This window comes from Helicoverpa zea, chromosome 27, assembly GCF_022581195.2.
Source record: "Helicoverpa zea isolate HzStark_Cry1AcR chromosome 27, ilHelZeax1.1, whole genome shotgun sequence".
Classification (NCBI taxonomy): domain Eukaryota; kingdom Metazoa; phylum Arthropoda; class Insecta; order Lepidoptera; family Noctuidae; genus Helicoverpa; species Helicoverpa zea.
The window spans coordinates 819,237-843,057 of record NC_061478.1 but is presented as its reverse complement, the minus strand read 5'-3'; the positions used below and the strand labels follow the sequence as shown (position 1 = coordinate 843,057).

The window sequence follows — 23,821 nt, the reverse complement described above, 5'->3', positions numbered from 1 at the left end:
TACCAATTCTTGGAGAACTTTTTGGTCATACTACTACGCACGCAAACATCGCGCCGCGCGCCGCTCGACTCGACACGACATAACGAAACTACGGAAAAAGCCGACAATACACGAAGTCTTATTACTTTGAGTTACGGTCTATTTGAATTTGTGTTGACTGTCAATAATTTCCGTAGTTTTAATTATTTTTGGGATAAAAAATTACCTATATTAAAAATGATATAAATCGATTCAGTAAACGATTCTGAACAAACTAATTTCAGGATGTGCGTTAATTAAGTTACATGTTGTATATAGGTACATACCTATATACATATTTATAAATACATATTGGAACACCCAGACCTCGGCCAACAAGCATGCTCATCACACAAATGTCGACCGAACCGGGAATCGAGCCCGGGACCTCAGGTTCGGCAGTCCGGCATGGTGACCATTGTGCTATCGAGGTTGTCTCCAAACCATGCCTTGTGATATGAACGAGGATAAGTTTTGGAAACAAATGAATGAATTATACGCAAGCTATATAGTAGGAATGCTTACGGTCGACTTGGTAACTATAATTATTGTCTTCACGCTGTGTAATATGTGGGTAACGTTTGCTATACCGTTTCTTCGTCAAATCCTAGTTCTGATGCTGGCTGATCCTCTTTGAGTACAGCCACGGCCGATGATCGGCTTGGAAGCCATGATAATGCTGCCCGTTTCTTACCGTCAGTTGCACAAAGCTCCATTAAGGTTAAAGCTTCTTTAAATCTATTGCTGACTCTTTCTTTGTCAACAACATAAAAAGTGATAGCAATAGATTTAATGAATCTTTAATTTTAATGGAGCTTTGTGCAATTATATACTGACGGTCAGACAGTTAGACGTAACTCGTAAAGTCTTTGACGTAACTTCACTCACGGACAACATACACGTCAACTGTTTACAAAGACTTTTCAACCTTTTATTTTTCAGACAAAACAATTGTTTTAAGAAAAACGTACGTTGTAATGATGTCGGTGAACTTCATTTTTCAAAAATGCATATGAGGTTCTTCTTTTCCAAATAATTTGCTCGTTCATTTCTTACCTGTTCTTCTCCATACAAATTATGCTAAATGGCTGGGTCGAAAATGAAAAATAAGTCGCTAGAATGCGATTACACGAAACATCGTCAAACAAATTCTATAATTTTTCATTATTTTGAAGCGTTGCATCATCAACGTGCTAATTTCTTGTTTTCTAATTTGGTAAAAAGTTGATAATTCGGTTTGCTGCTGTTAGTCAGCAAAGCTAAAGAGGAATGAACCTTTAAAGCATAAAGACCACATTTTAATTTTGATTGGAACAATGATCTTGAGAAAGAAAATTAATTTTACTTATTCAAAACGCCCACCCTTCATCACTTCCTATGTGTTTGTGCTGGGAAGAAGTGGCGCAACAAACTCCCAAGCAACACGTCTGTCTGGTAGATTTGATGATCCCTTAAATCATAGATTACTAAATAGTTACTATGCCTACCAACAAGGTGGACAGACGACCTTATAAAGGTCGCCTCCAACAGGCATCTGTGGAGATCTAAGGGGGAGGCCTATGTTCAGCAGTGGACGTCCTATGGCTGAGATGACGATGATAATGATGAAATAGTTACTAATAATATTATTGCCATTGATAAAATATCAGAATCTTTGGCACTTCCGTTTCAATTTGTCCATTCCCCTGGTCTTCTGAATTTTTCAACGAAACATAACATTTCTAAGAACACCTAATATTTTCCTTAACACCAACATACGTCAACGGTCTAATCAAAAACATAATATACCTAGTCATAAAATCACCTAGAAACTGGTTTAGAAATCACTAAGTAATTTAATTGATATGCGAAAGTCTTGTATAATATCTATGAAAGTGCAAGAAGAAAGTTTTCAGAATTATGCAAGTTAATAGTACCCACACACTACAAACTTTTAGTCGGCCGATAGTTTGTTTTAGCTCATAAATCAGTCATCCTCATCCTCCGAGCCTTTTTCCCAACTATGTTGGGGCCGGCTTCCAGTCTAACCGGATGTAGCTGAGTACCAGTGCTTTACAAGGAGCGACTGCCCTATCTGACTCCCTCCTCAAACCAATACCCCTTGGTTAGACTGGTGTCAGACTTACTGGCTTCTGACAACCAGTAACCACTGCCAAGGATGTTCAATGACAGCCGGGACCTACAGTTTAACGTGCCATCCGAAACACAGTCACTGGTGGAATGGAAGAACGCACGTAGCAACGTTCAGGTATGTGACGGGTATCATCATCATCTCCCGAGCCTTTTCCCAACTATGTTGGGGCGGCTTCCAGTCTAACGGGATGCAGCTGAGTACCAGTGTGCCACAAGGAGCGACTGCTTATCTGATCTCCTCAACCCAGTTACCCGGGCAAACCAATACCCCTTGGTAAGACTGGAGACAGACTTACTTCAGTGACCGGTATCAGACCGACTGAAAACTTTGATTAAATTCAGGAGGAAAAATATTTTTTTCTATCATCGGGCCAACTGTCGGTCAACTGTTTATTCTGCAGTGTGTAGGTAGTCTGTAGAAAGCTATAAGACGGTCAGCTTATGCAGTCTTTCAGTATTACATAAATAAAATAAATACTAAGTTAAAGCGATTTCATTATCTTTAGATTTATTTTGTTTCCCGCGGTTTCACCAGTTTTATTTGTTGAAAACTGTAAGATGTATGTAAGTACACAATAAATGTATCATGCATGTAGAAACAGCTAATCCTCTTAGATGATATTTCTTCACCCGTTTCCCGCAGGAACTACTCACCCCGACCAGATAAAAAGATAGCCTACCTCTGAAAGAATTTTCCAATTCAGTAATTCCTGAGATTACGCGTTCAAGCAAACGAACAAACTGTTCAGCAGCTGTAAGCTTAGACGGCTTAAGTAAAACGACTGAACCGATAGGTGACCAACATGGAGTTATTATTTACAACTCCCCTGGCTGGACTAGAGCTTAATCATGAGAAACAGACAGTACCTAGTTATAGGAAAGAAGTTTACTGTCAAAGGCTCCTTTTTGGTAGGTAGGAAATCATCAAATGCCCCTTCCCTGTGGGTGCAGCGTGACTGAGTATCAGACTCTACTGACTAAAACCCACCATGGGTCTTCTTAAGCCCTTCATGTACCAGGGCAGCGGTAACTCTTTCAAACAGTAGGTACCGCAGCCCGCGGCCAAAGAATAATAATTTATTTCTATCGACAATGTAGCGGATAGAATAAGAAAAAAATAATTGCCGGTTCGACGGCATATTTCAATCCAGTTTCTGTTTGAAAATAACTTGATGCGTCTACTTCGTACCTTCTTATATTATAAGTGGAATTCTCCATCGAAGATGTTGATTTCAATTCAACATTGGTGTTTTAAGTTCGGAAAAAGCTTCTCCAACCGACCGGGGACCGGCAGTATATGTTTTCGGCTTCAATTTCTCTCTGTCAGCAGTCATACTAACATCCACAACCTTCTTATTCATATCTTCTTTCAGGCAATCAATCCATTTTTTCCTCGGTCTACCTCTGCCTCTCCATCCTTCCACATTCATCTTTGTAGCCTGCGTTTCACACTTTCGTTCTTTCAAGTTTTTTATTGCAAATTGACATTTTATTTGATACTTAATGCCTATTTGGCCTTCCCCTGTAAAACGAGATCTATTGCAGATACTAACGAGATATTATTATCCAATGTTGGTTAGGTAGATTTGCACTATCCCCGACGATATTTTTTATTTTATTTATTTATTTATTTCGATATACATATATTCGTTCACATCTAACGGACGATACGATATGCGTAATATTCGAAATAGTTAAATATTGCGGCCCTGGTACATAAAAGGCCTACGATGGAACACGACGGTTTAGTCAGTAAGAGTCTGACACTCCCTCACCGCTGCTAACCCACAGCGGAAGGGGTCATTTGATGACTTTTGACGTCGTTAAAAAAAAGTACAGGTCATACCGAGAGCCTCCTTATTTTGAAGTCGGTTGAAAATCCCCTCGAAGTCAACAAGTAAACACGTTAACACGCCACTATAGGGCTCCACTGACCTGCATACTTGGAAACCGGTTCATGACCGCCTGACCGCGAGCCTCCGTCGAAGATTAGCTTTTTGATGGTGTCTCAACGTGGGATAACGTGGGTAGATGGTGTTGGAGATAAAAGTAATTCGTGTAATTGTGTTTCAATTTGGGTTACGGATTGGGATATTTCGGATTTTTGAGGAGGAATTTATATGTATATTTTTTTTAATATGCGTTAGTTAAGTTAGTAAGTCATAACTTTGTTAAATACTTAACCATCTATTAGTCCATCATGTGTAACCAATAGGTACCTATTGTTATTATAAAGCTGACTAAATAGTTTGTTTATTAGCTAAACCGGGCTAATACTTTAGATTTATAGAGATTCCTGCATTTCTGCCGAATCCCTAGGGAACTACTTTTCGCAGCCAGATAAAAAATAGCCTATATCTTTCGCTTATATCAGGAACTACTGAGCCGATTCGCAAAATTATTTCAGGGTTTATTTATTTATTTATTTATTTAGGCACACCAACAACTTATTTACAAATACTTTCACATATATAAGTTTACAATTGTAATAAGTCCTGCGTAAATATGTTAATTACAGGTGCGCACAACGTTCAAATTAAAAATAACTTAAATTAAACTAAACCAAACTATGCATAACAAAAATAATAATAATAAAAAAAGAAGAAGAATCGATAGAGGCAAATGACAAGGTACTATTCAAATTGTTATATTAGTTAGTTATATTCACTGCAAATTCGTGCCATAGGCGAGCGTTTACCAACATTGGTTCTGTAAAATGGAATGTGGAATGGTTTGGTGATTGGGTATCGCGGTATTCTGGTGGGAACAGCAAGTTTAATGTGATGAACTAATTCGCTACAATCTGTCTTTCCATTAATGAGGTTGTGTAAGAATTGAATGTCATGAATTTTGCGACGATTATGGAGAGTATTCATTTTAAAGAAATTTAGTCTTTGGTAGTATGGGACTCCATGTGAAATTCCGGACGAGATATACGCCAGATGTCTGGTAAACGCTCGTTGGATACTCTCAATCCTCTGAGATTGCACAGCATATATGGGACTCCACACTTCAGAGGCAAATTCCAGATGACTTTGTACAAGACTATAATATAATATTTTTTTTGTCCGTATAAGACATACAGGGTTAGATAGGCTATAAGGATTCATTTTACCCTTGTACTTAGGGCTGCCATCCGTCCGGGTTTCCCCGGATTTGTCCTCGTTTGGAGGCCGTCCGGGGGCCGTCCGGGCGGGGTTTCAAGAAGTGTCCGGGGAAAACCCGGACACTTTTCATGTAAGGAAGCACCTCATTGAATTTAAGTATATGTTAATAGTAAAGGGATTACAAATTAGGTTCGGGGGAAAAATGCGATTTACGCCAAATGTCCGGGTTTTTTAAATGTTTGTCCGGGTTTGGCAAAATTCGAGATGGCAGCCCTACTTGTACTCAAAGTAGTTTCCCAAGACGCGGGTAAATCCACGGCAAACAGCTACCATAAAATTAAATCATTTTAGCTCCGTTTCACACACTACTGATAAGTTTCTTATCTATGCACTTTAACTGACATAGTTTGAAACATGGCTTCATTACTGTTTTCACTTTTAAAATAATGACAGTTGTATGCGGGTATGATAAGGTGTCGTTTTTCTACTGAAAGCTTTAGTTAGTTGCTGCGGGATGGTTTGAAAGAGTTACCGCGGCTCTGGTACATAAAGGGCTTCAGAAGGAACTTGGTGGGTTTTAGTCAGTAAGTCTGACACTCCCTCACGCTGCACCCACAGCGGAATTGGTCATCAGGGTGGTTTGGCATGCAATAAGAGACTAGTCTCAGATTGCCTTATAATATTCCTGTTCTAGTATATCATAAGTTCTATCTTTAAATCCTGCAGCCCCGTAAGAGTTACCCCCGCACTCAGAGACATTTAATGATTACTTAAGGCACTCACTAGTGACAGATTCTCATAGAAAATCTGCACAAAGTAACGGCTTAAGTAACTATTAAATGTCTCTGAGTGTGTCCATTAGTTAGGCCCCTACCGAACTTCCACAGGATATTTCTCATCACATTTAAAGAAATTTCTTTATATTTTATCTCAACTTAAAAGATTTACGGGTTTCAAAAGCTATAAGCAAATATTTTAATATTTGCTTATAACTGTTATTTGGCAAATAAGGCAGGTTATGTAAAGAAGGTGCTCGTAGCTAATTAACAGCCACACGGGTCAATCCTTGGATGGGTAACCATCTTCCTTGAGTTCCTCCGTGTTTCGGAAGGCACGTTTAATTGGTGTCAGTTCTCATTTGAAGGCTGCGGCATTGTTCGCGCGAGTTACCGCCGTCCTGGTACATATAAGGCCTACGACGGAACACGACGGTTTTTAGTCAGTAAGAGTCTGACACTCCCCCACCGCTGCTGAACCACAGCGGGAGGGGTCATTTGATGATTTTTGACGTCGTTAAAAAAAGCTCTAATTTTAACATCTTTGACAGTCGTTAAGGGTAGTCAGAACCCATGTAGTCTGACAACCAGTCCTAGCAAAGGATATCGGGTTCCCCTGAGTCAGATAGGCATTCGCTTCATGTAAAACACTGGTATGAAAACGTATATGTTTAGACTGGAAGCCGGCCTATACATAAAGAAAAGGCTAGGTAGATAATGATGGTAAAGAATAATAGAAATTGTTGAAATTCTTATGATTGAATGATTATATTCTATGATAAATGCTCATTCCTTCCATATTGTGAGAATAATAATGAACAATCTTAAGGACCTATTGTGAATACTTGTGAAATGACTATCTTATGCAATAATAATGTAGGGGTATTGTGTTGCCCGGGTAACTGGGTTGAGGGGGTCAGATAGGGCAGTCGCTCCTTGTAAAGCACTGGTATTCAGCTACATCCGATTAGACTGGAAGCCGACCCCAGCATAGTTGGGAAAAAGGCTCGGAGGACGATGCAATAACCTAGGTAAGCTTTTAACAAAACTTATTCTTGAAACGCTGCAGAAAACCACAAAGATTTCTCACAGAAAGTTGAAAATATTTTTATAACCGCCATCACAAAACTTGTGAAGTTCATTGACACGAAACCGAACGGTATATTTTTGTCTATTTTAGTGAATATATGCGTATAATATGCTAATATCTATATGGTGACCGGTTTTATATGGGTCTTCTTGTCAGAAGGTAAAATAGTTGGGTTTAAATATTTTAATTGTTATTTGTATAGTGAATAAACTCTTGAGAGACAGGTGTAAGTCACTACTTCCAAAAAATCCTTACTAATATCACAGATTTCTAAATATTTACAATATTACCTTCTATAAATGCGAAAGTAACTCTGGCTCCAGCTTTCGAGTTAAAACTATTGAAGGCATTAATGAAATTTGGTATACACTGATATTCTAAATCCAGAGAAAGGACATTAGCTAAGCTTTTTATCCGGTTGCGGGAATTAGTTCCCCAGGAAAGCATTGGAAACCTCAGACATAAGCTAGGTAAAGCTTCTTGTCATACATTCTATCTACCATATCAATTATTTGTTCAATCTAACTCCTACGTGCTATTCTCCCTTAGATTTGTCTTGACCAACTCTGCCGTTCAATAAAATCTCAATTTATCAATTATATTATCTAACTTGACGAATGATTGAATGACGTTGTTCAGTCAAAACACTAGTGGCCTTACTACAAAAACTTAAACACCTGTTTTACACTTGTCTAAAAAAATTGTGGCAGCAAAATGAACCATATGTCAACGTCATAATTTGTCATTTTTTTAGACAAGGCATAAACTGACGTTTAAAAGTTTTTGTGGTAACACGGTAGCTATTTAATTTATTAGCTATACGACGGACATATTTCAATCTTTCACACATTTCTGCAATCAAAACGTCACCAGCTACAGAACTAACAAGACTGCACAACATACTCCAACACACACGCTCACTCACTCACACATACACAAACCCCATTGAATGGTAGTACGGTACCACGTAATGTGGGCCACGGTACACCTGTTGGCCGTTATGTGATGCGGATGCGGTTGTGGGGTAGGCAGAAGTGAGGCTTGGTATTTTTTAGGAATAAAGTTCGAAAAAAGTTGGTATTTGTCTCGTTATGTAACTTTGCAGTTTGCAGGTCTGAAATTGGTTTCAGTAAAGTTCAAATGTACGAAGAAAATGCTAAGTAGAGGTATGTTCAGGTACTAATACTTATGTATAATTAAGCTGAAGAGTTTATTTCTTTGCTTGATTGCGCTCAGAAAACGATGGTCCGATTTGAAAACATTATCGAAGAAGACCATGTAATTTTCTTCTTCTAAATTCAATCCATCTATCGTTTCGTTGGTCGTCCTTCCACTTCACTATATCCTCCATCTACGTTCACGCTTAACACCTTCCTCACAACATGATCCTCATTCTTCCGCATCACATGCCCAAACCATGGACAGCCGGTTTCCATGTTGTTTCTCTGTCATCGGTGCCAAAGTTCCGAGAAGGTATCATTTTAAAATTCTTAGTTTAATCTTTTCTAATTTGGTTTACAGTCAGTTTAAGTTGTTATGATAATAAATAATATTTTCGACCACTCTTTCACCACACACCACAGCATAAAGTTACCACCAAAAACGTACGCAATTTTACAAACTGCAAACCTCTTTGGGCCGTTCCGTATTTCGCAACAACCTTGCATGACACATTGTAAGTATGGTTGCACAACCACCACAACCGTGTTTCGGTTGCAGCTTTGCAAAACATCCGTCAATGAGTCACGCGCATGTCTTGGGCCATCCTTTTGGTTTGTAACCGGGTTTTTTCTAGTTTAAATTGACTCGGATAACTTTGTGTACTATTTTCTTTGCTCAAATGTTTTTTTTTGTCTACCTACGCAAAATGAATGAAAAGCAGTATGTATTTCCAAGTGGAAATGAATTTAGCAAATCTTCTTCTCTGTCGATTAGCTCTTGGCAGAGCGGTCGTGGTCAGGTTGAGGCGTCCACATTAGAGGCGGACACAGCTCTTTTGACGATCTCCCGCCATCTCTCTCTGTTAGCAGACTCTACCCACTGCGGATTTCACCTGATCGGTCCAACGCATAGGTGATCGGCCGATGTCCAATTTAGCAGATGGAGGACCATATAAAACCTGTCTAGTGATAATCAGACTGGCTCGCGAAAGATTCTGAACCATTATTTATAAAACGGAAGAAAACATCACGTTTGTTGTATGGCAGATCTTAAAAAATATTTTTTTTAGTTGTGATATCGACAACAGATATACTTATATCATATGTAAAATTTAAACTATCTAGCTATCACAGTTTTTACAATACAGACTGGTGACAGACGGACAGCGAAGTCTAAATAATAGGGTCCCGTTTTACCCTTTGGCCTGACAACCCTAAAATCGCTCTTTGTTTTTATACATTCGTGAGTATCCGCCATCGTTCAATAACGTAGTCAAAAGGGGGTCATTGGTGACGTCAGTAATTATGACGGAACTTACGTCACGCTCCAACTATCTAGGACGGTTACCTCCGGCCTTAAGGGTCATCTATATCCGTTTGCGTACTTCAAAATAAGTTTTGTAGATATTTTGAGTAAATTAAGTCTTAAGAAATATGAATAAGAGAGTACGTAACCTTAAATTATGTTGAAAATGTATGAACCTCTTCATTTAATTTTCACAACTAGCTTCCTTCTGCGGTTTTACCAGAAATTCTGTGGGAACTACTCAGCGCAGCCGGATAAGAAGTATGAGCTTACGCGACAAATGGGCTATCTTAAGCTGAGATTTATTTATTGTCTAGCTTCTGCCAGCGGTTTCAGCCGCATCCCGTGGGATGGGAACCTCTGCACGAACCCGAGCGCGTTCAAACAAAGAAACAAACTCTTCAGCTTTATAATATTAGTATAGATTTATTTGACTTACACGGCTTTAAAAGCCAATCACATAAATTGTAGAAGATAATCGTAGAGCTAATTTTTCGTGATTTTTTGCGAGATTAGCGTTTTCAAACAACTCATTAGCATTATAAATAATGTTAGGGATATATAAACGACTGTTTTCCTTTGGAATTCTTTTTTATTCGGGATAAGCTTAATACTGAGGCGAACAGCTACAGTAACAAATATTTTCCAGTCGACAACATTAAATTCTTTATTCATTTAAAGACTTGGAGAGGCCTATGTCCAGCAGTGGACTGCGATAGGCTGATGATGATGATGATGATGAACATTAAATTCAATCACAAGATAATCTAGATAAAAACACTTAACTCCCAACACACGCAATGCACTAGAATTCAATCCTTAACCTAGGCTTAACACTTAAACCTAAATAATGAAATCGATATTCAACACAGGACCAACATTAATTGAAGATTCTAAACTCGCAAGAGTAACGGAGTTCTTGGCCAAACATTTGTTATTGTGGGCCAATGTGACGACCTTCTTTTGTGAATAGTTTAAGGGTTTATGAACTTTAAATAGGTTTAATTACCAGGATTTTGCTAACCTATAACAATTTTGAGAGAATTTCACCAGATTCCATCTACAATTTTGATAGAATTTCACCAGATTCTTAATCTTATTATTTTAAATATTGATTATTGTTGAAAATTATTCGCGAACAAAAAATGAGTTTCCGATTACCTTGTTATCTTCACTATCAGCCTTTTTATATTGTCTCACCTTCTGCAAGCCTCGTGCATATGATGACTTCCTACTTATAACAATACAAAGTTACACAAATTTTAATGACCAGCAAAGAGAGAAAGGCATTAATCACTACGCTTGCTCAAAGTGGATTCATGGATAAATCAGAGTTTGAAGTCCAGGTTCCAGGTTCTAATAATCTGGACCCTCCTTTTCTCTTTTTTTTTCAGTCATTGGTGCCTGAGAGCACCTTAAATAAGTTAAAATAAGTTAGAATTTAGGTACTTAATTTTCTACTGCCTCACCTGAATCAAACCCGCATACTCGTACTTGACCGACAGGTGCTTTAACTTCTAAGCTACCTTACTTTTCTCGGCTGTCCCGAAAGTCAAAACGGATGCAACTACGGATCTGCATGTTATATTAACATACTGCCCTATTAGACCAGTTCTAGACCACAACATCTATAGCAGCTGATTGACCATGGTTATTTACTTCTAACCACGGAGAACAAAATGACTAGCGGAGGTACCATAACGGAAAATCTCTTAAGAAAGTAGCGCGCCAAAATTCGGATGTGCTGGGATCGAAGAACGTTACTGTCTTCATCCTTATACGGCTTTTTTTGACTCCTTTTTCGTAATAGCAAAAATCGTTGACAGTCCCAAAAAACCCACATCCCTCGTTAATTCACTCGTAACTGATCGTTTTGATCATGCCCACTGTCATATTTGAGCTAGAAGAAGGCACCTGACCTACCTGCATTATGGAATATCCGCTCATCTTCCCTTACTCCGTGCCTAACCATAAGAAATTCGCGGTTATGTGATTGTTATTCAATTGATAGCTTGGCCTACAAACAAATAACGTTTGCTTGAATTAGGTAACGAACCATTGTGGATGTCCTCATTGTTTTATAATTATTTGGTTAATGAACAGTCACACGAGTCGATTATTAATTCAAGTAACGCTTTTAAGCTACGAGTTCCCCCGAGTTTTGGAATTCATGTTTTTTTTTAAATCCTGTCTGATATTTTATCATCTTTGACTGTTGTTAAGGGTAATCAGAAGCCAAAAAGATTGATGGTCAAAGGGTCCAAGACTTCCTACTTCATGGGTACCTACTTTATGGGTGGAGTTGAGGAGGTCAGATAGGCAGTTGCTTCATGTAAAACACTGGTACACAGCTGCATCTGATTAGACTGGAAGCCAACCCCTACATATTTAGGAAAAGGCAAATGAGCATCATAATTATTAGCTGCGTTTTTTTGAGTAGGATAACGAGAATTAGGTGTAATGAGTGCTTAGATGGGTAACCGTTTACAGTTTTCTTTTGAGTCTTAATACATATAGGAAAATCCTAACATTCTAACTTCTCAACTAATTTAATTTCTTTTGTTTCAGATAATCAAATAAATGTGACCACCCATCGAAAATCAACACAAAAACAAAAAAAAAAACAGTGTTTAGTGAGTGATGTGAACAATAATGTGAAGTGGAATGGACAACGCTTAGTATCCCGCCAAAACAAGATGGCTGCCGTTATAAAATGGCGGTCGAGGAGCATCAGTGCTATGATGCTTCTGATCTTCATACAAATTGTTAATGGTAAGTTTGGTTTTGCCTACTTTCTGTGACAAAAGAAAAATAACTTAATATTTGTGTTAAGGACGCTTGCTCGGTTTCTCGCAAATATCAATGTTTTTAAGGTACCATTTTGACACATAAGCAGTTACAATTTTCACAATATTATGGTATTAAATGAAAGGTAATTTATTCATCTCCACGTTAAATGCATTATAATTACACAGTCCCATACTTTTTTTTTACACAATTTCGTTTTCACCGCCGGAAGAATCATAAAAAAGTACAAAAAAAGGGGTCTGAATAAGTACGTGTAACCCTAATGTGGAGTTTAATTATAACTTCCAATAATAAAACAATCACAGCTAATGTATTTTTCTACACGTTCAGCTATTTTTTTTTTGACATACATAAACCACTTTATAATTTACAATAAATTATAAAATCACTCTCAAATTTCTTCATACATTTTTTCGCTATGCGCACGTCTCGGACCGTCATTCCGCGCTCAGACGCGCTCATGGACGCATGGGTGTATCGCTTTGTCGGAAAAAATAAATACGTAAAATCTAAAATAAAGAGTGTAACGATTTGTGTACTGGGACTGAAATACTGATACTTTTTCGGATCAAAACAAAAGTAAGTACGGCCATCATGTTGTATCATGGCCGTACTTACGTACGTACTTATTTTTAGAATTGTATAGATAATAGATACCTATTAAAATGACAGTAATATTTTTTTTAATTCCAAATGGCGGGCACATTTTTTTTAATAATTTGATATTATGAGTAATCAATTAAAAGATTTTTGGGGGTTGTGATTTTGAAAATGTGTATTTATTTCATGATGGCGAACTTTTTTTTTTATGAAATAGTAAATTTTTTTACAGATGCCACGGCCAAAAAAAATTGGATATAGACCAAAAAAAATGTTGGAGTTTACCCAACTACGGTAAAGCCAAAGAAGAGTTATGATTTTGACAGGCTTTGTATGTATGTATGTGTGTATGTTCATAATTTATGTTATATAAATTAATGTTTTGGAACCGTGCAACTAATTTGACGTTTCATAAGAGCCTGCAAAGGCCTATTTGAAATAAAAACAATTTGATTTTGATTTGATTTTGAATGTTTTTAAAATTCATAATGATGGAAACACGACAAATGAGACACGACAACCGTTTTTAATAGTCTGCATCAGGACCGCCGTCACAAATCACCGATCCTCTCGAAATACATTTAGAGAGTTGCTACCTAATTGCTACCAGCTACCATTAGTTGCTACCAATTGCTACCCTCGTGGTTTTGAAGATATTCAGCATCCTACGGTGACAGCCATTCTGATATTTTTTGACTTTTGAAAATGCACCTCAGAGGGTTTTATAATAAACAAAAAAAGCAAATGGTATTACCAAATTCAGGGCCAGTTACGAGTAACTGGTCAAAACCAATGCGTATTTGCCGTATGGACTGGCAATGTCAAAATTAAATATGCATTTGTGGAACGAAACGACCAGTTCTGGAAGGAAAACATGGAAGGACATTTAGTTAAATTCTACAACACCTGTTTACTTCCAGAACTGGTTGACCCACGATACACTAGCCTTAGGGACCATAGTTTACATTCAAGAAATATATTGACTGTTAAAAATAATTCTTAAAAATATCTTAATTTTGTCATTTTGTTTTTATATTTTTTTGGTTGTTTACTGTTTTTATTTTTTACATTTTAATTTCTCACAACGGTTTTTATTTTCGTCCAAAATACTTATGTATAGAGGGGTTACTTAGTGCTGAATCCCCCAGTACTCATATAATCCGATGACAAACACATCACACAAAATTTAAAAATCATATCAATAAGCGTGAAACCCTTTACAAACACGTAAGTTACAACTAGTTACAGTCGAAAAAAAAATAAAATAATATAAAAAATCTTGCAAGTATCAAATTTCGTTGAGTGATGTACAAAATCTGGCCAACAATGGCTTCTATGTGTGTGTGAGCGCAATGTCGTTGTGTTGCCGCTAGTTTACCTAAAATTGAGCGAGTGAGAAATGTAAAAGCGTCCTTAAAGTTACGTAAGTTACTTACGTTAGTTATAAGATGTTCAAAGAAACTGCTTTCAGCGAATTACGCAGGGGTTTTTAAATTTGCTTTAACTATCGTAAGTTAGGTACATAATTACATAAGCTATTTACGTGAATAAAACTTAAAAGAGTAAAAGGTCTTTTGCAAGTAGATAAACTCAAATTACCTTCTAGCAAAATTCAAAAAAGATAGAGTTAAAGCCCCCGCACATTGAAAAATAAAAGATCCCGACGAATTGAGAACCTCCTTCTTTTTGGGAAGTCGGTTAAAAAACTGTCGGCAAAAGTTTTTTATCGGTCTGATTAATCTGATGATTAGAATCCCCAGAAGAAAAAAATCTTTTGTTGTTTAATTAACACCTAAACGTCTGTTCAATATGAATGTGGGGGATGGGTCGGTAGGGAGAGAAAGACCGAAGAAAAGATGGATGGAGATTGTCTGAAAGAGGACATGAATAAGAAGGGAGTGGATGTAAGTATGATGGCTGACAGAGAGGAATGGAAGCGGAAAACATACTGCACCGACACAAAATAACTTGGGAACATGGCAGGAAGACGAAGATAAATAAAAACATAATAAAGATTTTGATCTTTAAGTAACGCTTGATGTCACTGATTCAGTTTTCAAGTTGTTATGTAACAAACAAACTTTCACATTCACAAATGACGAACTGTCAGATAATGATCAGGGGTTTTGTCACGATGCTAAGTATTATTAAGTTAATAACTTTTTATTTATTTGGATTTTAAAAATGTTTTAATGGATTTTTTTTTTCCTTTTTATGTACATATTTACATGACGTAAAAATAAACTTATTTATACATATATACAACTAAAAACAAGTAAGTTAATTAAAAGTAACTTTATGATGTATGTTGAAAGGGACGTATAACAATAACCAAATCATGTGTCGTGTACCACCTTGCCGCCCATTGGCCAAATCGCCGATTTGACTATTTAGTGGGTCGGTTATCGTTTCTGGTGGGATCTACATCCCGTAAATGGATAAAAAGTAGCCGTTTACTAAGTTGATTTGAACAAAATCTTACAGTGTTAGATAGGTTTTTATCGTGGAAGGCTATACATATGATATGTTAGTTTTACTTCTATACGATTACATATGTAAATGTTTCCCTGAGACAAGGGTATTGGAAACCGCTATTGGAAGCCAGTAGCTGTTTATTTTAGCTATCTCAAAGAAATTACTCGTACTGGCTTCACACCCTACTCTCTAGCTTACGTTACATAACATTACAATTCATGCTAAAGATACTCCCATTTTTCTCTTACCACTCAATAAAAAACAATTACTTAACAACATGCATCTATTTAAACCATTTTCAAGAGCATTTAACTAAAAAAACGTCTATAAAAAGCGTCGATCAAGGCTATTCAGTTGTGTGCCAGTCAAGGCCAGAGGGTCAATTACCTTATAGTCATCGAAGATTACTCTTAAAAGCTTGTCTTCTTCATGTATTTTATTATTAGAAGACTGTACGACTGCAAAGAAACATAGATAGATTGTGTGAAAGTCGACAGGGTTAGATAGAGAATAAAATTGGGATAAGAGCAGAAGGATGATGACTGCATACAATTAGCTAAGTTCCATATTTTTCTGAAAATGTGTTAGTTACATTATTTATGGCTCATTAGCAGTTTTCCGAAATTTTACCCGCGTCCTGTGGAACCTTGGAAATTCTTTCCCGTATTCGGATAGAATAAAAGCTAGGTATATCACCCGGTGATACTGCAGGTTCCCAACTGTGAAATGCAAATCGGATCCGTAGTTTCGGGGCTCTTGGGAAACAAACAAACAAAAAAAAACTAATAAGGCCCCAATGAACCACATTTGGCTGAAAAATGGTGGGGAGAACTCAGACCCAGGAAATATATATTATTCCCTTCCGAGTAGGTACGGGAAGTTAAACCTTCGGGAGACGTGTGAAACCGAGAGCGGATAACTAAATGTAAATGGGGACCTATTTGTTAAATTAAATTATCTATCATTAAACCACTACACATTACACTAGCATCAGAAGAAACATTAAGAAAACATCACAATTACGGATTACTTACGAAGTCGCAAGAGCTAACAAATTGGAATTTATATACTTTCTCCACGAAACACGAACGCTTTCGTTTTTTTTTATATCTACGACGATTTTAATCTGTCTTCTTATGCATTTGTGAGATTAATGCGTAGATTTTAAAGTTAATTGATGCATTTTATATGTATTATCGACAAATTGGAGACCACGGACTAGCAACCGCAGCGTAGGACGTCCACCAACAAGGTGGACAAGCGACCTTATAAAGGTCGCCGGAAGACGCTGGATGCAGGTCGCCTCCAACAGGTATCTGTGGAGATCTAAGGGGGAGATCTATGTTCAGCAGTGGACGTCCTATGGCTGAGATGATGATGATGATGATGATCGACAAATTGAATCGTCTATCTAGCCTTTTCCCAACTACGTTGGGGTCGGTCGTGGCTAAGTAAAGTCAACGCCGCGCGGACCAATCGATTATAAAAGTTAAGCAAGAGTGGTTGGTCCGTGGATAGGTGATCTTGTTATAAGGAGTTCTACTGTGTTTTGGAAGGCACGATAAACTGGTGGTCATTTGAACATCTTTGGCAGTCGTTTCGGGTAGTAAAGCCAGTAAGTCTGACACGAGTCTTACTAAGGGGTATTGGGTTGCCAAGGTAACTGGGTTGAGGAGGTCAGGCAGGGCAGTCGCTCCTTGTAAAACACTGGTACTCAGCTGCATCCGGTTACACTGGAAGCCGACCCCAACATAGTTAGGAAAAGGCTAGGCAGGTAGGTAATGATAAACCCAAACGTGACTTTCTTCCTTGTTAAGAATTTGTTTATGGCTGAAAAGAAAGACTATTTATGTCCATTATTTTGGGATTAAAAAGACTGACTAATTTCTTTCTTTCGTTCACCATGCTTATTGCCGTTATGACTTCTCTGCCCAACCTTTATATGTAGAAAACCCAGCGTGATCTAAAGTTGTAGGTATTTATAAATAACTATGACTACACGCAAAAGGCGAGGCAGGTATGTCTGTATGTAGGCTGTTAAACCGTTATACGTTAGCTGTTGATTTGTAACAGGTGACGACTGAATAGTTTGCTAATGAGTAGACTATGATGTAGATGCTAGGTAATTAAAAACGTCTGCCTAGCCTTTTCCCAGCTATGTCGGTGTTATGTTGTGTTGTGTTGTGTTGTTCTGTTCATGTATGTGTTGTCGATGTGTATGTGTATGTCGTAAATGTGCATTGCCAGCTTGGTCGTTGTCCAATATAATCCGTCCATAGTGCACACTGGTATTCATTGGTATACTGGAGGAGGTCAGATAGGCAGTCGCTTCTTGTAAAGCACTGGTACTCAGCTGAATCCGATTAGACTGGAAGCCGACCCTAACATAGTTGGGAAAAAGGCTCGAAGGATGATGATGATGATGAGTGCACACTGGTATTCAAATCAGTGTGCACTACGGAGCGATTGCCTATGGTCTTCTCTTCCTAGTTATCTGGTAGCTAAAACCCACTGGCAAGATTGGCTGCCAGACTTTGTGGCTTCTGACTACCTGTAACGACTGCCAAAGATGTTCAAATGACAGCCGGGACTTACGATTTTACGGGCCTTAAATCTCGTTATGATATAGTCCGATATCCTTCCGTGGATCGACTGACGACTGCACCAAGCGATGCTTAACTTTATGATCGATTGACCCTAGTGGCTGTTAAAACACATAGGAAGTGGTAAAGGGTGGGTGTTTTGTGGGCTGCCTTTTGTAAATTTTGACGTTCCAAAAGTGCTGTTTTGCAGCCAAAGAAGTTTGAGTACAAAACTGGTACTCAGCTGATTGTTATCTAAGAAGTGTCTAGTGTCCACTGCATACTGACTGAACAATTAGCCGACTATTCACCCGATGTTTAACACATTTTTTGCTGAATCCGATTAGACTGGAAGCCGACCCCAACATAGTTGGGAAAAGGCTCGGGAGATGATGATGAGTTTTAGTTTGTTCCTTAGCCACGAGCAAGTTTTCAAGTCAATGAGAGTCGATTCAAAGGTAACTTTTTAACAGTCCGCTGTGTAGACAGGTGTCTACAATTAATATTAAGGAAGTAAGGATTAACTTCGCCGTAAAATCAGCCAATTTCAAAGACAATCAGTATTTAACTGGCAGGTTTAACTGTACCGTTGACCGCGGTTTAGTGAAGCGCTCAAAGTTAACTGCATTGATAGCAGTTAACTCGCTATTGAGTGGTTATCTGTTACGGCATGCTGTCGTGGTTGTTTTAGCTGTTATGTTAGCTAAGAATTTTTGGTTGCTTCATTTCTTGTCTTTTAGTCTTTTGGTTTCTCTCGTCTCCAGTAGAGACTACCTCGGGCTCCCGAATTAAAATGTAGTATGCAGTCTTCCTTAATAAATCGGCTCTCTAAGACGACCCCTAGAACAATCAACAATCTACAATATCATTAATATGAAGCCTTCAATATTAACCCTACACGGTAAAGCACAATTCTAGTCAATGGAGCAACTCGTACTGAAATATTTTTCCAAGTTAGTTTAGTAGGACCTGCGATAAGCACATTCAAATATACACACTGATCAGCTTTATAATGTTTGTAAATACTAGGTGTTCCACGCGATTTCATCCGCATCCCGGGGAATCTTCTCCCTGTACCTACTCGGATAAAACAAAGCCCGTAGTGCTTCCTAACAGCAAAAAAACTATTCGAATTGATTTAGTAGTTCCGGAACCTATTCGATTTAAACCAACAATACAATCTTTACTCTTTGCACATACCTATGTATTACGTATAAGATTTCTATAATCTTTTTGTGTTCTATGTATAAAAATAGTTTTTTTTCTTCTTTTAATTATTCACTTCTTTATTTCCCCTAATCTCCATTTTGCAATTTTTTTTTATCATCTCTGTATTTAACAAGTTTCTTTCATGACCAGCCTTACCCAACTTTACAAATGAGACGTGTTCCGTGTGTATTTCACTCGGCTTGCTTCGTTAAAGTCCGTCACGCCATCTTGTCACAACGGTCCAGTGAGCACTCAAGTAGTTCTAGTGGACTTAGAAAATATCCGACGGTTTTAGAAATGAGTTTGTTTTAACCATCTTAAGATACACAGAACCGAGTATCTACTAGAATAGCGGACACTTTTAGTCAGCCGATAGTTTAATTGGTCTCATAAAACATTATCGTAACTGCTAATCAAAATCGATATAATTTTTTTGTTGATATTTCACTAACCTTTGTGAAAGATAACTAACTTGTTCTCCTTACTAATATTATAAATGCGAAAGTAATGCCCGTTTTCACCAACAATCTCTTAATCTAAGTGCCACTTAGAATAAGGGCTCTCCCAATTTTGACATAAATAACTATGGATAAGGGACACCTAAATTTTGGTGAAAACGAAATTCTTATTAAGTGTTCCGTAAATGCTCTTAGGGAATCCCTAAATTTAGGGATTTGTTGGTGAAAATGGGCATAACTCTCTTATTATCTTACTATCGCGATTTCATTCCAAAACGACGGAAACGATTTTACTAAGAGTTTAATACACAGATAGTCTAGTAGAGTCTGAAAAAGAACCTCTATGGGTTACTTTTATCCTGTTGCGGGAAGCAGGTCCTGCTCCCGTCGATGAAAATGCAGGGAACAGCTAGTAAATACCATGAATCATGATATTTCCCAAAGAAATGGGATTAAACTGCAAGAAAACTGTAAGTAGCTAGCTGTGCTCTAACAGGGTATCATCAATGTACTTCTACACTTTATATCATGTTCGTAATAAATGTTTCAAGTTTAAAAATGATTATTTCCCAATTCTACCAAAGTTACCTTTAACAAGGCAGATGCTTAGTTCCCCCAATACACCTCTAATATCATTATCTTAATAACGAAACAGCCGAAATATTCACGGCTCCTTGCGGCTTGCAGTGAAAGTTTTGTCATACTATTGTATAGCCAACCATTGTTATGTCAGATATTGTGCAAGATTGTCACAGTGAGTCTAAAGTGATAGATTCTGATTTAGTAGTCTGGGTTTGGGAAGTAGTTTTATCTGTGTCCTGTGGGAACTACTTTAAGGAACTGGATAATACGGAGCGCATAATAAATAGTCCTGTGGGATCTACATCTAAGGACAGGATAATAAGTGGCCTACCTTGATAAATGGGCTATCTAATAATGAAATTATTATCAGCCAAGTATAACAAACAAACTCTTCAGCATTTTAATATCTATAAAAATAGATAAACTCAAGGGTTCTTCCCATAAATGATGTCTGAATAAAAATTAATGTTAAAAAGAGGAAAACTAATTTATTTGTTTGCAAGTAAAGGCTTTAAAACTACTGCATTTATTTAAAAAATTCTTTCACTGTTGCAAAGTTACACTCTTCCCCAGTAAAATAGGCTATATTTTATCCTGGTACGGGAAAAAGTTCTCCTGGGACGCGGGTGGAACCTCGGAAAACTGTTGGTTCTGAAAAACCAAAAATAATATTTTAATGTTCTATTCAAGATAAATACCTATACACCAAAACGTTTCTCCACCTCATATTTTAAGACGTTTTATTACAACCGCAACAAAATTGTATCACGAATCGTTACAGACACATTAGTCACGCAGTTTCTTACTGCAAAGTTCATCTGTTGTCTAAAAAATAATAGTTCAAAAAACTAAAAAACACGCTTTTAGCAAGCATATAAAATTAGAAAATCCAAAACAGCCAGTTTGCCATCTTGGGGAGGTCGCCATATTGGATTTTAATGACGTTTCTTGGCTTGTCATGTATTGTCATCAGAACTCAGAAGTGGGTCAAATTAAGATTCCAAGATTTTCTTACATACATACATAGTTAGTTACAAGTTAAGCTAACATATTCTAACTAATAAAACTAATTTATACGTCTTCTTTTACAGGTTACGAAGAAACATTCACAATATCACAGTTATCACCAAAATCAGCGACAGCAGACCAAAACCTTCAAGATGTGGTGATGCAAACCAGTCTGCCAGATAGCCTAGGACTAAGGATAGAACCTAGTGTCAATTATGAAGAAGAGGAACAACCAGTCATCACTCATGAAGACTTAGAAGAGCATGTTATAGTAGCCAGGTCTGCAGATCCAGTTAGGGAATCAAGATCTATAAATATTGATGAAATACCAACGTCAAATAATGAAATTGATAATCATTTAGAGTTGCACAATAAAAGGAAATACTACGATATACATCCGACTAAAACGATGGGTTATTTAAGAAGTGATGATGAAGTTATTCTATCTTCCGAAGGGTTCGGAGATAGGTTGGAGTTTAAGTTTCCGGGGGAAGGGAAGAGGGTCCCAAAAGCGCGCGCACTGGCGCCTATGGGGCCCAGAATACGGCCTACTGCAGTGCAGCCGATATTTGCGACAGCTACCCCTAGGAAAGAAGAAGGGAGACAGAATACGGAAATCCAGAATATTATCACTGGCCTAGTAAAGTTATTGAACGGCAATGTCAATGTACAAGCCAATTCCCAGCTTCTAAATGGAAGACCTGGGCGTCCAATGGCTTCTAGGATAAACAATAGAGGTCCACCAAAGATATCTGAAGTTCCACCGCTTCCAGATTTTGATGCTCCTATTTCACCACCTCCGCATCACTTCCATCCAACAAAGACTCCTCCTCCATACCCATTTGACAGACCTCCTGTATATGTAAACCTACCTGAACAGATAGTTCCACCAATAAACCGGCCTGGTTTCCACAGGCCTATGCCTCCGTGGCAGCGTCCCAGGCCTAGGCCACCAAACAGAAGGCCGAATCCAAATCTACCAATGTACAAACCAAATCACCCACCACCGCATACTATACCAGATATTCCTGAAATTCCGACCAAACCAGATGAAACTATTAGTGAAAATGAAACTACACATTCAGAAAATACTCTCCATCATGAAAATGCTGATAGTTCTGAAGTCTCCATAGAAGTTAATACGACAGAACTTACAACAACTAGTGAAGAAGAAGATCTAACAACAGTTGCTGATACTACAACTTCTTCTAGTACTACAACAACTACGACTACGACTACAACTACGACAGAAGCTCCAACAACAGAAAAAACTACAACAACACAAAAACCTACAACAACTACGACAACTACAGAAAAACCGTCAACGACCACAGAGAAAAAGATTGAAAAACCCAAAGAGAAAGATAAGAAAAAAGACACAATATTCATTGATAAAGAAAAGACTAAAGATAAAACCAAAATTGATGAAAAACCATTTAACAAAACAAATGTAACAAAAGACGATCTTTTAGAACAAGCCATTCAGATTATTGAACCATCTTTACTTGATATAAAGTCTACATCTTCTACTGTAAGTCCGACTCCTACCGAGGGATTGATCAGTCATGCGCCGTCAGTCAGTGTGATGACAACTACGTCATCATCATCATCATCATCTGCGTCTATACCTTCATCATCATCTACGAGCTCTATAGAGACATCATCAATCAATTCGGAACCGTTGCCAAGTAAGTTTTTTACTTTCATTATTTTTGTATGCGTTAGCTCGGGAGCGCTCAGTCAATAGGTCATATTATGACTCATCCATCCTCCGAGACCTTTTCCTAACTATGTTGGGGTCGGCTTCCAGTCTAACCGGATGTAGCTGAGTACCAGTGCTTTACAAGGAGCGACTGTCCTATCTGACCCCCTCAACCCAGTTACCCGGGCAACCCAATACCCCTTGGTTAGACTGGTGTCAGACTTACTGGCTTCTGACTACCCGTAACGACTAGAGTCTAGTCATATAAAGACTATGTGCATGTTTATATGTATACACACGAGTATAACTCACATGCTTTCATGAGACAAAACATGTATATGTTACGGGTAATGCTAGAAGGTGGAGTAAACCTAGGTTTACCCGGGTTGACTTAGTATTACCCAAGCTTCTTGGGTAAAGTCCGAATAATAAGTAAAATAAATTTTAATTCGGGGTTTACCCATGCTCACCTAGGTCTACCCAACTCTGACTGGGTAATGTTAAAAATTTGTCTAATTAATTAGAGAAATGAAAATCCAAGGTCATTTTAAACATTTATTATTTAAAAAACATACAAAGGCGATCGTAATCGCTTGAAGAGCATAAACTAAATAGCTTTAATAGAAAAAAACTAATAGCGGTTGTTGTTGTTCAAATTGAAATTATTTATTTGAGCAACATAAACTGCTGTGACATTTAGAATTGCACAATTTTCCCGCAGCTTTGCATGAACACTTCTTTGTGGCACATTTTGTTTTGCAATTAAAACTTTTATAACCCTCGCCTCCTGAAAGCGACTGTTCATTT

The 23,821-nt window shown here is 37.8% G+C and overlaps 1 protein-coding gene across 1 annotated transcript in view; it reads left to right on the top strand.

Moving 5' to 3' along the window:
• The first annotated feature begins 12,216 nt into the window (after positions 1–12,216).
• Positions 12,217–23,821, top strand: part of LOC124643447 — a 28,261-nt gene continuing 16,656 nt past the window's right edge. Inside the window, exons 1-2 of the mRNA XM_047182435.1 lie at positions 12,217–12,362; positions 21,396–23,000. Coding sequence (XP_047038391.1) covers positions 12,287–12,362; positions 21,396–23,000 — 1,681 coding nt within the window. The 5' untranslated portion in view covers positions 12,217–12,286. The remainder of the gene's footprint in view (positions 12,363–21,395; positions 23,001–23,821) is intronic.